This window comes from Centroberyx gerrardi, chromosome 18, assembly GCF_048128805.1.
Source record: "Centroberyx gerrardi isolate f3 chromosome 18, fCenGer3.hap1.cur.20231027, whole genome shotgun sequence".
Classification (NCBI taxonomy): Eukaryota; Metazoa; Chordata; class Actinopteri; order Beryciformes; family Berycidae; genus Centroberyx; species Centroberyx gerrardi.
Genome location: NC_136014.1, coordinates 18,871,248 through 18,888,955, shown reverse-complemented (window position 1 = coordinate 18,888,955; position 17,708 = coordinate 18,871,248). Strand labels below are relative to the sequence as shown.

General features: G+C 43.8%; 1 protein-coding gene across 3 annotated transcripts in view; it reads right to left on the bottom strand.

Annotated features, from left to right (window-relative positions):
* nrxn3b (neurexin 3b) overlaps positions 1-17,708 on the bottom strand; it is a 259,015-nt gene continuing 241,307 nt past the window's right edge. The window contains exons 19-22 of one of the 3 annotated variants that reach the window (XM_071924921.2): positions 11,641-11,658; positions 10,836-10,914; positions 628-989; positions 1-552 (exon numbers count right to left, since the gene is read on the bottom strand). In XM_071924921.2, coding sequence (XP_071781022.1) covers positions 1-552; positions 628-989; positions 10,836-10,914; positions 11,641-11,658 — 1,011 coding nt within the window. Of the gene's footprint in view, positions 993-10,826; positions 10,915-11,640; positions 11,659-17,708 lie in introns of all 3 variants that reach the window. The other 2 variants (XM_071924920.2, XM_071924923.2) reach the window with 2 other exon arrangements.

The window sequence follows — 17,708 nt, the reverse complement described above, 5'->3', positions numbered from 1 at the left end:
CTATACATAATATTCCTTGTCCTTGTCTTTCGGTCTCTTGCTACCGGCGCTGCCTTTGGCACTGCCACTAGGTGTCTTATCCTTCACCACGGCGCCGTTGGTTTGCGCCGAGTTGCTGATGTAGTTGCGCGTCTCGTCCACCTGGTAGGAACCCTCGTCCCTGTTCCTGTACTTGTACATGGCGTAGAGGAGGATGAGGATGCAGAGGGCGGCGGCCGAGACGATGCCCACCACCATCCCCGTGGTGCTGCTGGATTCCCGGATCACCTCCGAGGCCCCCGGCGGCACCCGCCGCACCACGCCGGGCACCGTGGGCAAGGCGGCGGGCACCGTGCGCAGCATGGGCGAGGTGATGAGGGGGCCCCGCGGTTTGGTGCCGTCCAGATCGAAGGACGTGGGGAGGGGCAGCAGGACTATGTCCGGCTGCGGGGGTTTGACCTCGCGGTTGTTCATTTTCCCGGCGGGCAGCTTGGGCGGCGTGTCCGAGGGGACTGCCGCCGGCGGCGTGCCCCGGAGGTCGGGCAGAGGCGGGGTGGGTGTAGTCCTACCCGCCTCAGAGGCTTTGCTAGGCCTCAAGTCCTTGGCCTCCCACTTGGGCGCGAGGGCTTTGTAGCCACCTTCATAGGCCGATGTGGTCAAGATCTTATCTGTTACCAGGGAGAAGGTGGTGTAAAAATCTTCATCGTCAGTCGGGGGCAGGCTAGAGTCGAAAGCTTCGCCAGAGCCAAACCCCGAAATCACCATGCCATCATCATCATCATCATCACCATCATCACCACCATCACCATCACCATCATCACAATCATCGCTGCCTCGGTCCGACAAGCAAGGTACCCCCGCCTCAGTGGCCATGGCCAAGGATTCTTTGGTGGTCTCAATAATGGTGAGGACGGGGCGGAGGGTTGGGGGGAGGGGGATGAAGGGAGAACGGGTGGATACAGAAGGGATGTCTATGGGGTCCTCGACTAGCACGGGGATGACTAGCTCCCCTCCTGGAAAGGACGACAGAGAGAGAAAGAGCAGTCAGACGCCAGAAAGAATTCCACCAACAAGACAAAAGCAGTCAAACACCAAAAGAACCGGTAACCAAAAAATGTAAAAAGCAAAGCTTAACATAGGGAGGAAATCATATGAAGATAAACAAAGAAATAAAGAACAGAAAATACTGTACCAGTGCAAAATCAAAGAAACCCAGAACCAAACAAGACCCAAACTGAAAGAAAACAACAGCCATAAATAAAGTATACAATGCATCAAAAGGCTTTGAGGGATGCACAAGGGTGAGCCATATAAAACTGACATGACTCCACATAATGTTAACTCCTAAAAATCCTAAATGTTGTCAGAAAGCATTATGCTTTAACATTACATTTATACTACATTTATCCTGCACTGTAAACTAGTCATGGTATGTATTTAATGTATCATAATCGTGTATGAAAAATATGAATTATGTGTTTATGGCATTCAAAATGTGGCCCCATATATAGTTCTATCTGATAATGCGGAATATTATATTTTACCACATAAAGGACTAGTTCAGGCTTTTAAGAGGCTCGTTTCATTTATCTTGAACTTTAAGTCCGTTTAGTCCATCCAAAGAGGAGCAGGAGCATCAAAGTATGGGTTATGGCGATAAAAGAAGCAGAAGGTATTAGCATTGGTTTGCAATTCAAGTGGAAGCCAGTGGGGCTGAAAGGCACTTCCCTCAAAAATAAGATTTATTTCCTATAGTTAACTAAGTCTGAAATGAGAAACTGGTTTGGAAGGCGTTGCGTATGGTCGCTCAGAGAAGTGCTTTTTAACCCCACTGACCCGCACAAGCTAGCAAATGCTAACTACTTCTGCATCCTATAGCTCAAAAACAAAGGGAAACAAAATAGGAAGGAGAAAAAACTGTTGCAAGTGCATTTCTGATGGGCTGAAAGTACTCTAAAGTCATACAGGCCTCTTAAAAACCTGAACTGCCCTTTACGTCTATCGGACGTTCGCACACTGCAAAGATAAAAGAAAAACTGTACCGGTAAAAGCCTAAGTTGCCACTCGTGAGTTGTTCTCATGAAAAAGTGAGGGAGGTTTAACTTTCCTCCTCTACTCAGCATTAGCAGGCTCCCCTATTTGCCCTAGCCTCTTGCCTTTTGACCTCTATACAGTTACCACAATGGCACAAAGTCACCCGGCAGTTCAATGACACCTGAATGCAGATTTTTACGGCACGATAACAAAACTCACATTCTTATTTGTACCAATATACTATATTTTGGAGTGTAAAGCCGCTCTTTTATTCATGCTGTCATGGTGCGCTGAGTGGAAGTGAAGCATTTTATCTTTAGATCCATCTATTTACGATACATCCACGTTGGAATAGATGATACTGTTTATTGGTTCAAACCTGTTGCTATTGGCTACAAAGAGTGAGAAACATTCAGATGTCTGTTGAATCTGCTTATCCTCTTGCCAAAGTGGCTTGTTTGTACACTGCAAAGGCTCACAAACAGGGCACTATAAAGAGATGCAAACCTCTTGTAACGATAATGAAAAAGAACAAAACAGAAACCAAGGAAAGAAAATAATAATTAAAGGCAATGCAAAAACAGTTCAGAGTTAGAGCAAACATCGTAAAACATTCACAACGTAAAGCCACAGATAGAGCTATCCAGAAAGGGATTAGTAAGTAAGTATAGAAACAGGTAAAACAAAGTCAGCTTGGGAAATCATAAAAGCCTACAAAAACAGTTTTCAAAGGAAGAAAGCATACCACCAATTTTGTCAACTTACATCAACAAATTGCCCGCATGATTTTGGCAGGAAGAAAAAAAATTTACAAAAGAAAGTTGTGTAAGAATGCCTTTGGACAAGTTAGGTTAGTTTCTTTTTAACAATTTCTGATTAATTAGTATTTATTTCTCTTTTTAGACAGGATGGTACAGGGAGGCAACAACACATACATCCACACATCATGACATGAAAAATAATCTTCACCATTCTGTTCAGGATATATTTTTTTTTTGTTCTTTTGATCGTCATTTTTGTTTTGTATAAAAAAGAAAACTGTACATCTATAAGTCTTGCTTCGATAGATTAAGCTCCTTTAAAGTCTCTCCGTAAATATCTACAGCCTGATTAGATTATTCTTTTTCTTTTTTTTTCTTTTTTTTGCTCGACTTTAACTTGTTCATTGGTTATGAACGGATGGATGACTGTACATATCTTAAGATTCTCTACGTAAAGGGTTTTGGGAGGAGGGAGTGTGAAACGGGGTGGGACCTATGAACATACTAGGAAGGAAATGACATAGATGGGGGTGAACGTGTACATCAGTTGCCATGTCCATGTAAAGGCGGCACGAAGCGGTCGGGCGGCATTAGAGCTTTTGGCTGTAAGGAAGGGATGGGGATATACAAACAATGAGCATATACATGCCCATCTACAAAAGAGAACAGCACTCTCAACACTGACAGTTTTACAAACCCTAAGCTGCAACTTCTTTGCCATGCACAAATTAATCCGCTCGTTCGTTAAATCCAAATTTAAATCAGAAGTAGCTATCAAGTAACAAGAGGCTATAATAGATCAGCGTAGAACAGTTTGGAAAAATTTTCACAGATAGTGGTGAGGGTCTACTTTGGAGGTTTCTTCTCTTTTTTCTCTATGAGGCCATGAATTTGCAATTCCAATACGGCTGTATAGTGTTTGACACCCAATCTTAAAAGCCTTCTGTAGCTGACGAATTAGTAATTAATTCATAGAGAAAAGAGGAAGTTTAGCACTAATTAGGAAAAACTCATCAAACATTAGCAGTAGTAATTCTTAGCAAATTATCAGAGTTAAAATTTGAACATTTTCAGAAATAAACATAGATATACACATATATGTGTTGTAACATATATGTACAAAGACAAAAAAAATAAAAAACAAATTGGCAAGCAAGAAAGAAAGGCATTAAATTTCTCACACACTATCAAAGATGAACAACCAGAGAGCACACACTGAGGCAGACAAAGAGAGGGGGGGACAGTTCATAGGCAAAATGTCACCACCTTCATTTAACTAATAATAAACAATTATTATTAGTTACTTTTCATGAATTACGTTTCTCTTGTTAGTATTTTAAAACACAGGACAGGGCGTGCAATCTGGATGTACGTCAGAAAAGAGACAGGTAAATTAGACATGTTTTTTTTTTTTTTTTTTTTTTTTTTGGATTTTAGTTTGACCTTAAGAAGTTGGGTTAATGCATGCTTAAGTAAGTTGCATTTAGGGAGAGTAATATACAGTTACAATACAGCAAGCCGGGGTCAGGTGGGGAAAGGGATTTTAGAAGGGTTAAAGGTCAGTAAACGGTCACTGCCACCAAGGGCTGTGGGGTATTGTCTCAGGCAAAGGAACCATTCATCAGCACTTAACAGGGGAAGGTACACCACGGGTGATATATAACCAACATTATGTGGCATTTAGTCCCAGCGCTTTCGCTAATTAATCAAAGGGGAAAGTAGACTGATAATTAATGGGCTACTTTTAGTAAATGTTTAGACGCTTTATGTTAATGCGCATAACCAACAGCCTTCGTTTGACAGATAAACACAGTGTTGGGAAGGATTTCCACAAGAGGGCACAAGATGGCGAGTTTATTTATGCCCCTGGTGAATTTAAGGGGATGTGAGAGGCACATTTGTCTTCAGATATCAAGGCTTGGTCCCTCTCCCTCCGGGCTGGTTACAGAAACCTCATTCATTAAGTAAAACTGGGTGTCTGTCCTCGCTGTGTGTGTGTGTGTGTGTATGTGAGAGCATTGGTTAGAAAGGATCTTAAGCATGAGTAAAGTATTATTGAGAGAGCATAGCATCTGTTTCACTGTGTACTATCAGCATCTGCATGTTTAATAAGGATTTCATGATTGCTTAACAATGCACTGGATTCACATGTGCTTCCATGTGTAGAGGAACACAGTAATGTTTGACGGGAAATAGAGAACAGATCTCTGCGTTTAACTGTAATGTGCAGTCCTCCCTTCCACTCACAACGCCTGATCCTGTCGTGTAGCTATGATAATGTTTCAATCAGCGAGCTAAACTCCTTGCCCTGCTAAATAAACAACAACAGCTCAGAGTAAGTGATTTCATTCGCGGCTCTATTTATCTCACTCTGCCCTTGTTGTCTTGGCCTTGTTTGCATCCCTTAACTCCATTCTTGGCTAACCGCTTTTGGCAACTGTTAGCTTTACGCTATACCAACAGAAGCGTTGGATGGGAGGGAACCGCTGCAGTAAGGGTCTCCAGAAAAGCCAATGCAGAGGACCTTGATGTTTTGTAAACACTTTAATCCTGTGTAAGCTCTTGTAGAAGCGCTGCACATCTCGCTGCATTTCTGAACCAGACAAACACCGCGGTTTCTAATGGGTTTGCTTAACGAGATTGCGTTTGTTTTCTGCACTTGTGTCAAGACGGATAGGGATTTTGTTCTAAGCCTCTTCCTCTTTTGCAAATAATTCTCCACTCCGCTAGACCTACAGCGGAGTTACAGTGTTTTCTTTCTTTCTTTCAGAGCAGATGGGAGCTAGAAGGACTTCAGGTTAATAAGTGTTTCTTAGCCCTCGGTATCTGCTGGCTGGCCTTTGCATCAAAACGACAGACTGGTAACCTCACATAAAGAAGCAGAGCTGATGGAAATAGGACCTCCAGTATCACCCTAATTTTTTTTATTCTTAAAAAAAAACACCAAGAAATTGATATTTGTGGCCATTCCCCTTTTCATCATTCCATGTACAGCAAGAGAGACAGCTTGACTATCTCTGAACGCCTGTGCTGGGGCCTTTGAAGAGGAATTTAATAAATAAAGTTACTACTAAATGGCCGATTGAGCGACTGACTACCTCAGCAACTTTGAGGCTACAGATGTAGAAATCTCAGAGCAGCAGTTTCTGTTCACTTTCCTCTCCTCCCTCTCTCTTTTCCCTCTCTTCTCTCCCCTGGACTGATCCCCATGTCCATCCAGCGTTTGCTGAGGCTTCCGAATGGAGATGAATCCCATCGGTGTGTCAGGGATTTGACGGTGCTACACCATAAAAGGGGAAAGCCAGCGCACCAGCACCAACCATGGATGGACTGAGTCAATGGGATTTCGACGCTGCAAATTGTGGGTGAGTCAGTGGTTTGGGGCCCTGAAATCCCATTGTGGCTGTGCGTATTGTGCCCAGAAACCTGCTGTAGCAGATTCATTCACCTCTACCCACTACAGGTAGGGAGCTGATTACCAGAGAGCCAGCAACACACAGATTCTCACTGTGGACACAGTTAAAGGGACATGCCAGGGATTATACTGGTGCGCTGTGCAATGGCTGAGCTTTCTAGCAGCATGTACCATAAAAAGCTGAGCACTCAACCCTGCCAAAAAATTATCTTATCTTGCCCGCGCACACCCCAGCCAACAGAAGTCTGACTTTTCACCGGTGGACATTCATCTCCTTGCTAAAAGTTTAACGATGTTAAGTTTAGAGCTACAGAGAGGTCTGCCATGTGAGGAAGCGCCAACCACCTTTGACTGGAGGAAGACTTCCCTTCCGGGGGTGTCCCTAAGCCGCGGTGCATGGCAGATACTTCTTAATCCGTCATCATGTGGCTGGGCGCACTCTGGCGTATTAAATTGGCATCTTCAGCAGGCGTGGCGAGTCGCCCCTGTCAGCCGGTCGATTTGCTGAATGGCCATTAGGCTGCACCTCTGCGCTCGGCGGACACGTGTCAGCTGAATAACCTTTAAACTGATCTGAGGCCTGCGTCGAAGTGACAGCCAGCCCGATGGGGCCTGACGGAAGCCAGAGCCGACGCCACAAGGAAACTCAGTGATCCATCCCTATCATACTTCATTCTGTACCCCTCACATGTCTGGGCTCTTCATACACAGCGATGGAGAAATCACTGAAGATTACATCGCTGCCTCTGATCTAGCACCACCTCGTGCCACAGATTCTCCTCTTTTCCCACCCAAGGCCAATATGTTAAAGAGGCATCTAGAAATATGTTGCATCTCTGTTAGATCTGTTCTCCTATTCATCAAAAGCCGATAGGGTAATGATGCATGCAGCACCATTTACGGCCCATTTACCGAAATACACATAATCTTTTTACGTTCTATTCGGCTGTCAACATTACAGTGCAACAGTTCCTCTCTTTGCAGAGATTTGTGGATATTACAAATGTCATTGATGCTATTCTGCAAATGATTGCAATATCACAAACTACTAGTGTACAGTGGAGACACTGCAGAAGTTCCCATTCATATATTTATCCCATATCTGTGTTGACTGCAAATACTATATATTTACTTTCACTGAGTCTGACTAATATCAGTGCCTTATAAGGTTTTGATAACTCGTAGATACTGTATGTATGGAACTAAATGTCCAGATTTGCAATTGCGGATTTATGAAAATCATTTGCATCAATCAATACAATATAATTACAAATTAATCACTAAATTGCTATTATTACGCAGTAATGATAAGCCGCAACTCTGTTAATCACTGTGAAATTAAATCAGAAATGGACTTGATCTTTGCTGTTCTCAAAGTAGTTGTTTTGTTTTACTGGTTGTTCCAGCAAGACATGCTTTTACTGTCAGTCTAACTAATTGTTATGTAAATGTCTGGAGGTCCTTATTGGTGGGATTGGTGAAATTTCTCTGCACACTTCTTATTTGCTCTCTTGTGGAACTCACATGGGATCAAGGGTAGAGGTAAGGTTTAACACTTTTAAGAAACACATAGACGACACAACCACAAGACAAACCACATACAGCAGACAAGACAGGCTATTTGGCAGACACAGACGGAGCACCGACACAGACAACAGACAACAGACAACAGGCACAGACACAAACACGAGACGCCTCAGAAGGAGGAGCTGCCATGGGGAACAGCGGTGGAGTGGGTCCACTACTGTCGCCCCGAACACACGCTAACATGTACTACCAGCCAGCTGGGGTTAGCCTGAGACTTATGGGTGGAGAAGAAGCACACAAAATGGATGCCAATCATATCCATGCAGAAGCGGGGGAGTGAGGGAGAGGATTATCGAGGTCTGACACGTTAGTTAGTCTATACAGCTGCAGTACAGTCCAGTACAATATGCATGCCACAAATGCCTTCTACTTGGAGCAACAGATAGAATAGAAAAACAGATATACTTTGTGGCAATAAAAGTCTTTTTATGCCATCTGCATTCAAAACAGACATGTATATGCAGAAAGGCTAAAAGAAAGAAGGTGGGTGGGTTGGGGTGGGAAGGGAGGGAGGGAGGGAGGGAGGAGGGGGGGCAACGTTTGGGAGGGGAGACAGGGAGTCATTCTTTCACACACAACTTTCTTGAGACAGAATGGGGTTGCCTGCACAAGGCCAAAAAAAGGATGATGGCAAGAAAAGATTTTGTTGCCGTTCATTTCCCTATGTTGTATCGAAAATGGGGGGATGTTTCTTTAGAAGCCATATGGCACAAAAAAATAAACACAAAGTAGATGAGGAGGAGAACTTTGAATTTTCCAACCACCAAAAGTTCATGCGGCACAAGATGAGGCAAAAACGGGAGGAGCGGCTCTATCCTTGCTTGGAGGATGGACGACGGATGATGAGGACACCAAAGAAAAACAACAACAAAAAAGGAAAATAAATCAGCCTTCCCGCCCCTCCCTCCACCCCTCCCTCCCGCCACCCCAAAGTAAAGAAAAACAAAACTCAAATCATAAGCAACCCAACAACTGGGTACAAATCGATACAGAAGAGAGATGTTCATATGTGCATCACAGGAGAAAAACAAAACAAAACGCAACAGAAGAGAAATCATAACCAAACAAACATCATGTCATGCAACTGTTCATACGACTGGAAGCAGGGCAAGGAATGAGGATATGAATTTCTGTGTCAACATGGTGAAATGTATGTATGGCTGTGTATGACTACATATGTTGCCACTATATGAGGGGAGGGTACCATGTTCTCTTTAGCACTTAAAAACTTCTGACACTACAGTTACTTGCACTTCCACTTTTGAGAATACTTGGGTTTGTGGTTTAAATGGTCTGAAATACGGCAAGAAACCCATGAGCTGTAAAATTTGTCCATTCAATTTGAATAATCTCTGACTTAAGAGAGGCACTGGCAACTCACGCTCGCAGATAAAGAAGTTGAACCTAAATACTGCGTGGAGACGCAGGGAAAATGACTTTTTCTTCGCATCAAAAAAGCCATGAATACAAGGAACATAAATGTGGTCACAATTTCCAGGAAACAAATGCCATTTCGGTGTGATAAGGCTTCAAAGTAAATGAGTTCCTCTCACAGATTGAGAAATGCCAAAATTAATAGCTGACTGATGTTTCCTGAACATATATTAAGAGACCTAATTTCCAAGAGAAATAAATAAATTCCTGGTTATCTATTATTACCTCTGCACTGAAATAACAGAGTGAAAGGGCAATGCATTGTTTCAACTTGGTCTCAGTGAAATCTGCATTGTCAGGCTTATTATTAGCTATGAAAAGTGGACATATGTTTGGTACTAAGCCGGGGCATATTTAGCCAGATTAATGCAGCATCAATTAGTCTGCTGTGATGGCGTTTTGAAGGACAGTGCAGCAATCAAACTGCCTGAGCTGTTAATGATTTCCAGAGTGCCTAAGGGGAGAAGTCTTTCACATACTGAGCCAGTTTCGGCAGAGCTCACAGTCTCCTGGTTTACCCCCATGCCATTAGGAGGCATGCCAACTGCTTGTGGGCAGAAGCTTGATTGACAGCTGCATATTAAAACGTCTATAGCCGTCCAAACCCAAGTTGTCTCAAAATAACCTTTCCATTTATATCTATTTTATTTTCAGCTCTGTTATGTGTTATTTTTCCAACTCCATTGCTGAATGACTATTATCACTTTGACCTAATGACAAAGTGATGTGTGTGTCTGAGTGTTTGAGTGTTTGTGTGTGTGTGTGTAAAGGGAGGAGGGAGGAGAGACGATGCGCACAGAAATTCGAGGATATCTGTTCTCTATTAGAATGTTTCAGGTAAGGCAAGCCTCCGACGAAGGAAACAGAGGTACAAACAAGAGAAGAAGAAGAAGGAGGAGAAGGGAGGAATAGGCTCCGTTGCAGTTAGTCTGCTACATATCACAGTATCTATGCTGAAAGCATCTTTGTTCTCGAAAGAATCTCAAAATGTATCCTCTGTCAAAAGAGACGCACACACACGCACAGCAAGAGGAAATCAACCATGTACAGGACAGATACATTTTGAAGCATCAGTGCGGGCGGCATGGGGCTTGATACTAATTTCGTACTTTGTTAAGTAAAGTTTTGCTCTCCACCGAATGCTGAGAGAACAAAATTAGTATCAACGCTTCACCATGTCTGCGACCAGTGGCCCCATAGCTAAGTGTAACTTGTATTAGAGATTATAGTATGGGCTGTAACTACAGTCTAAGGCTATGCGTATACAGCAGCTGTCAGAAAACAGTAGTGACTATGGAGTGTATGCATTTACTTACTTACAGTTTTAGTTAAGACAGCGACTTTCTACAGAGGGCATGCTAAGGATATCTGATTTTATTTCTTACTGCTTTCATCCACCTCCAAAGTGCTCAGAGCTCTTTAAACTTTGCATATACACTGAGAACCCCTCACACTAGTGTATATTTCTCGTAGTGGGGTACTTCTAAGAAGGCTTTTTGAAGTTACACTTGAAGCTCCCATGGGACATGATGCTTAGAGGAGAGGCTCCTCGGTAGCAAATCAAAGAAAGATAAGGAGAAATAGACCAGGTTCTGAGCAAGCACAACTCGACACACCCATCCCACCTGCATGTCCGGAGTCGCACTCTTCCAGGTCCTCGTCGTCGCTGGAGCACTCTGCCGATGAGACAATGTCATCCGTCGTCTGCGGGAAAGGGACACACACACACACACACATGCACACACAGTCATTCAAACACAGATAAACACACACAAGTGCATTGCAGACATATACACACACACACACAGAAGAATGCGATGGTCAGAAGTAGCGCAGCATAGTGAGTCCTCAACTGTAAACTTACACACATCCATTCAATTCAAGGATATCTCTACACACACACACACACACACACACGCACACGCGGGCCGCTCTGCCTGTCCTTCGGCTTTCATATATCACTTTGAGTCAATCATATTTCACCGTGTTTATCATTCTTCACTTTATGTGCTTTCCACCTCCACAGATAATTGTTTTCCTTCACCCTCCGCACCCTCTGCCTCCGATTATTTACCGCCCCTCTCCGCCTCCATCGTCCACAATCAAAGGCCCCACCAAGCCCTCACAGATCAACACCGTCCCGGCCTCTGATTTGTGCTAAAGGGGTGGAGGGAGAGAGGGAAAGCGGGGGGGAGGGCGGAGGTGGAGTTTCTAGCTACACACCGACCAGCGATGGATTATCTGCACCCTCCAGTATCCCGCAATTCTGATTTATCCCTCCGCCCCCCTTTTTTTCGGGTCGACCTACGGAGGACGGAGGGGAGGTTGTATTTCAGCGGCGGTGCGCTGGGCAGCCGGCGTTTATTAGAACGGATCAGCGGGGCGATAAAATAAGTCCTGTCACCAAGCAGGGTTATGAAATCAGAGTGCTGATTGAGTTTTCGAGTCCTGGCCGAGGGTGCAGGGCTCTAAATATCATTGAGTTTGACAGACTAATGAAACGCGCCCCCGTGCTTGCGCTGCCGCTTTCGACGCGCCACTGCCCCAGAGGAGGCTGTCCACTCCTACCATATGCATACACACACACACATGTGCGCACAATCACAGCGATGTACAAGACGCACACATGCATATCCACCGCACACCTCCCAGTTAGAGAGTTGATTTTTCATCGAATATTCCTAATGTGTCGTATGATTAGGCGCGATTAGGTGTGTGCTGTTTATCTTATTTATCAGTACATTTGATAATGCGTTAATGTGTGTGTGTGTGTGTGCGAGTGTACATAATGCACCACATTATGTGCTCTAGCATGAGAAAGCAAAAAAAAAACGGAGCGAGAGGGGAGACTCTAAACTAAATTGCTGTAAAATATGGCCCCTTGGTAAATATGGCATTATTTATTGAAGCCACATTACGAGCGTAAAAGTCTTGGGTATTGCTGAAAGAGGGTTATTGCTTGTTATTATGATAGCAGCAGATGTGGGAGGCAGGGACTCAGAGAGAGATGAAAAACCACAGCCACTTCAAAGTCTGTTCCAGCAATTTCAGCCCTCGACCATCACATCATAGCCCGGCATCAACTGAAACCACTGTCTTTCTCTTGTCCGTTCATGCTGCATTTCTCTGCAGCTGATGCCCAGAACATCTCAGCACAGAACAAATATTTTGACGCGCTGGCCGGCAGCGGCTGGCGGGAATCATCTGGATATTTTTTTGACAGAAAAATCCTGAATTATCCGTCATTATAATTTTACCAACTCTACTGATTTAAAAAAAAAAATTGAATCAAACTGTTGCACAATGGTTGCACACCTGCCAAAGTGGCATACAAACACAGCACAACCACGCAACCGAAATGTGTTAGTGTTTGATAATTTCCCCGTCCTGCTTCCACATATCTGCCAATGATGTAGATGGAGGACATTGTTCTCGGTTTAGATGTTTGAAGCCAGCGTCTGAAGAGCGATCCAGGGCCTGTGGTTGCTACCTGTTTCTTCAATAACAATCCCATGAGAAATGACTGGAGTAAAAAAAAAAAAAAAAGAAAAGTGTGCCGTGTGTCTGTGGGCTAATCCCATGTAATAACGCTGGCATAGCATGACTTTCAGCCCCAAGGTAAGCCTCATACATCCCACACATGCGGTTTGTAATCTCTGCGCTCCCTTTGACTTGACCCCACACAGAGGCCGAAGCACTGCGCAGAACTAACTAAAAACGAGGACTGGAGGCCTCAGCTCATGCATTGTAAAGGTTGCATTAAAATGGCATTCTGCAGAAGGATATGCTCAATGTATTCACCCTCTATGTGACTGAAAATATTTCCACAGAATCAGAGTAAGAGACCCTCTCATCTTGCCGACTTTGATTCCACTCTGAGAAATTGAAGAGGGCTTTTGATGTGTGATGTTTGACATTTGTAGATCCACTCGGCGCGGGCCTCATTCATTTTCATAAAATATGATGTATTTCTACCCGTCACAACGGTTCAGACTGAAGTGCTACTCATAAAGGGCTTAGGGTGCAGCCATTTTTCCGCCTTTGGGCTAATGCAGAACCAATGAAGTGACACACAAAGCTCACGGTCTGCTCTCAGTCGACCGGAGACGTCGATAATAACATATGGCATGAGGCTAGATGCTGTAAATGCAAAGGGAACACGTGGAGCGGAAAAGGCAGAGGCAGAGGCTGCATGTGTGTGCAGTGAAGGGAGCCTACAGCAGGGTATAGCATAATGATGCGGTTGGCCAGCGGGACTACAAAAACTGATTTCACAGCTGGGGAAATCCAATTCTCTGTCTAAATCTCCATAACATAGAGTGGGATATATTTTGGCAGCAAAGTGATTTCTTTTTTGGTGCAATTATTCTCAACAAACGGTCTCATCTTCATTTTTAAGAGAGTCTGGGTGGTGGGATTTACAGGGTGGTTTGTTGTGTGCGTGGGAGGCTTTTGTGTGTGTGTGTGTGTGTGTGTGTGTTAGGGTGCATGTGTGTGCCTTCATCTCCCTGTGTGAGAGGAGAATGCATGGCATGCACTATGATTTCAGCAGACAAAAACTCATGGGCTATGCATCACGCCTGATTATCCTGATTACCCTTGCCTTCAACTGATGCCCAAATCCCTAACTCCACAAACAAACACCACAGCCGAATCGATAGCCAGACTTCATTAAAACGGCATTTACCTCTGACCACTTCAGCACATCAACTACAAGGATCACACAAGAGATCGATAAAGATAGACAGCCTCCTTGGGAGACGGGCCTCAAAACACACCGCTTTTAGTTTCACAACCGATGGCATTGACACAAACAAAATGGAGAATGTGAAGGATGCTGGCCTCTCTCTGCCTCGACAGAGCTGCTGTGGTGTTTAATCAGGAATGCTGGACTGACTGCTGTGAATCAGCCAGCAGCAATGCAGAGCTATTATCAGACGAAGCTTGCAATTACCACAGCAACTGGATGGAGCGCCTGCTAGAACACCAGTCAGGCCCGACCTCAGAGGGAGCAAAAATGGTGCAAGATTAATTAACAAAAAAACTCTGGAAGCCAACCACTGTTGTTCACCATAAAGACCTTTTTTATGGTTGTGCAGTGTTTTTTTTATTTTATTTTATTTTATTTTGATCCTCATTAGCTGCTGCTAAAATAGCAAAGTTGTATTACATAACTACACAAAACATGTTTCAGACAGTTTTTTTTTTTTTCTAATTTCTTTAGTTTGGCTACACAGACCAAGGCTGTTGAGCTGTAAGAGAGTAAGTTGTTTTTTGATTTGCTCCAAACTCGCATGTGTTTGTAACGTGTAACGTGTTTGTAAACAGTAGCTTGGCACCTTTTAGTTCTTGCAGATGTGTAAAACTCACCAACATTTAGAGAGCTAACATGAGGAGATTGCCTTAGGCCTTCTTGATTTTTGTCATTCGTGTGATTTTGTCATCAGCTTAGCGTAGATGTTGGGAATTATTGGAAATTTTGAATGTACAATTGATGTACTTGGGTTTCATACTTTAAGCTGTTGTATTGGTCAGCTTCACAGACAGAACAGGCGGTGAGCTTGAAACTAGCACTAAGCTATTTTTCACTTGTTACATAATAAGCTTTTATTCAACATATGTGTCGAAAAAATACTGTTTTGGTGCTGTTGTCAAATTTAAGGTACAAGTATTGGTATCAGCACCGGTACAGACATTTTTCTAAAAGCACCTAGGCCTATTCCTGTTGAATCAGATATATGCAACTTGTGTCTGACAGATTTCTTCCACAACAAAGTAGAATCCAATGTTCAATATTGCCAAGCAACAGTTTTCAGTTTTAAGGTTTTCACAGTTTAAGTTGTTGGACGGTTGCTAATGTTTGCTTGTTGCCTCAGATAGTTTTTAAATGCTGCACAGATCTACTGCGGCACTTTGTGAGACAAAGTGCTTACAGGAGCACGAGTGCATTCACACCCTCTCCTCACACCTGTGCCTAATAATAAAAAGCCACATTGCAAAGTGACTGCCAAGTCCTGCCATTTCCCACACAAAAGCTGCTCAACGGGCCTCTGTAGCCTTTATTGTTGAACTTAAATGAGAAATAGTACAGTGCCAACATGTCTGCCAAAGACAAACAGACAAGGACGCATGCCCGCAATAAAATTATGAGCAAAATTAAAGGCTAAATTACGAGTTAAGAGTTTCATATCGGCTATATATTGGTTTTGGCAGAATGTCATTATACTGAAGTCATCTTTCCAGAATCCAGTCTGTTATCATTTTGTCAACCAATGACTCATGTTAATGACTATCATTTAAAAATGTACCATCATTTATTTTAATTTTATGCTAACAATCATTTTGTAAGAGTATTTTTTTTTTTTTTTCAATCGGTGGATATATCAAATTTGAATATAACTCTTAAATTACATGGATAGCAGTAGGAAAAGCTGCTGCATCCAAAGCTGTGGCTGTGGCTGAATATTCTGCTGAGCATGACTGTGATTTGATCAGTCACATCAAAGCGAGGGCTTGTGCTCAACATGGGTAAAGAAAGACATACTGCACTCGACCACTGTCTATAGTTCTCCCCTGGGTCAGTAAAAGCAGAGTAGAGGCTACAACACAGCCATGGCCCCCGGGTTCCACACATGACATGAAATATGAGCATGAGCATTGCTGTGCTGCAGACAGGCGAGGAGAATCTAAACACACACGCTTAAAGTACTGTACATTGAGTCGTATTATAAAGGGATGTTACGGACGGCTGCTCCGGAACACAACACACACTCTTATCATAACAAATGACCTTCACATTTTTTTCTACCCTGAGGCTGAGGGAAGCGCTGAGAAAAAAAAGCCTTTTGAGAATAGGGGAAGAGACACAACATCATAGATTCACACTACCACCTCGCCATCAGACCCAATTTGTTTTATTTACAGTGCCAGAGTGCCCAGTGGCTAAAGATGATTTTTTTTTTTTGTACTAAAGGGAAAAAACCCAAACAAATCAATTTTCCTCGAGCGCCTCATCCTGCCCGTCAGTTGCCATGGATATCCAATGTGGTTGTGTGTTCAGAGATCAAAGGGACGACGCGGGAGCAAGGGCAAATCAACGACACAGAATTCAAAGCAAGTTCTTATTCCCTAAGGTGCTCCTTGGTTACCTTGGATATATATTTTTTTCACGTTAGGTAGAAATACATACAGTAGGCTGTTTTTCAGATAAAGAAATGGCCTGAAATCTGAGGTCAGAATAAGCCCCCCCCTCCACCCCCCACACACACACATACACACACCCTTCCTCTCTCTCTCTCTCATTCTCATTCCTTCACTCCGCTCGCCCTCGTCTCAAAAGAAGATAGTCATCTCCACGGCGGAAGCTTGCGTTTCCATTGACGGCCGTCTGATGCGCACGTTATCATGTCCGATCTGGGCTTTGACAGGCCGACAAGAGAGAAGCTTGTATTACAAGGGGAATCAATGGCGCTAGGCCATATCCCTATCAATAGGCTGCCACAACTCTTTTCACTCACGCTCCCCCCTCAGTGACAGATGAGATGCTTTATCAGAAATAAAGAAATGAGGAGAAGGGGAACGGAGGGGTGGGGGGCTGGAAACGGCGGCTTGGGCTGACAAATAGAAGCGCGACACCGTTCAATAACAAGTTCTAAGCTTGGCTTTGGGCGCGCACGTTTACAAGCACCATGATAATGCTAATGAAACCACTGGTTATAGTGTTTTATCTTCATTAGTAACATGGGCGATACGGTTGAAGGACACGGACAAACACTCTAGCAGTGGAATTCAAAGGGCTGGGAGTCCCACTGTTTGCATTCTCCCTCAGTATAGTGGATAAATTACAACCAAATGAGCTCCAGAATCAACTTACAGGGCCAAAGCCATGCGCTAAGTGATTTCCCAGATCAAATATTGATATTTCAAATGAGCGCCCTTGGTGGGCCTTTTTTTTCTTTTTCTTTCTGCATAGTGGCCTCCTGAAGTCAGCAGATTTCCTTTCTCTCAGGTTTTACTGGGATGGAAAGATGGAAAGAGAGAGAGAGGGAGAGAAAGCGGCAAAGAGAGAATGGAAAACAGCCGGGAAGAAAAAAAGGAGCGAGATGGCATTTAATTTGTTCACCGTCACCCTGGTGTGGTGGTTTTGGCGGAACGGGTTATATGCCGAGTATTTCTTCTCTCTCAAGGACCTGCCTTTGTACACAGAGCAGTAAGGGTTGCTGGCTCACAGCAAACTCTAATTGCCCTGAGGCCATAGGCAGCCACTTTCAAACAGGGTCATTCATCTTCCCATGGAAAAGGAAATGGTCTTTGGCCCTGATCCTTAATCACCCCCCTGCCGCAGTGTACAAGGTCATCAGGGAAGCCCAGTGACAAACAGACTAACACACACACACGTGCATGCGCGCACACAAACACACACACACACACGCATGTACACACACAAAATGACTGAAAGGTTGGGTGAGAGAGGAGGTGAGAGACGGGTTGAGAGAGGA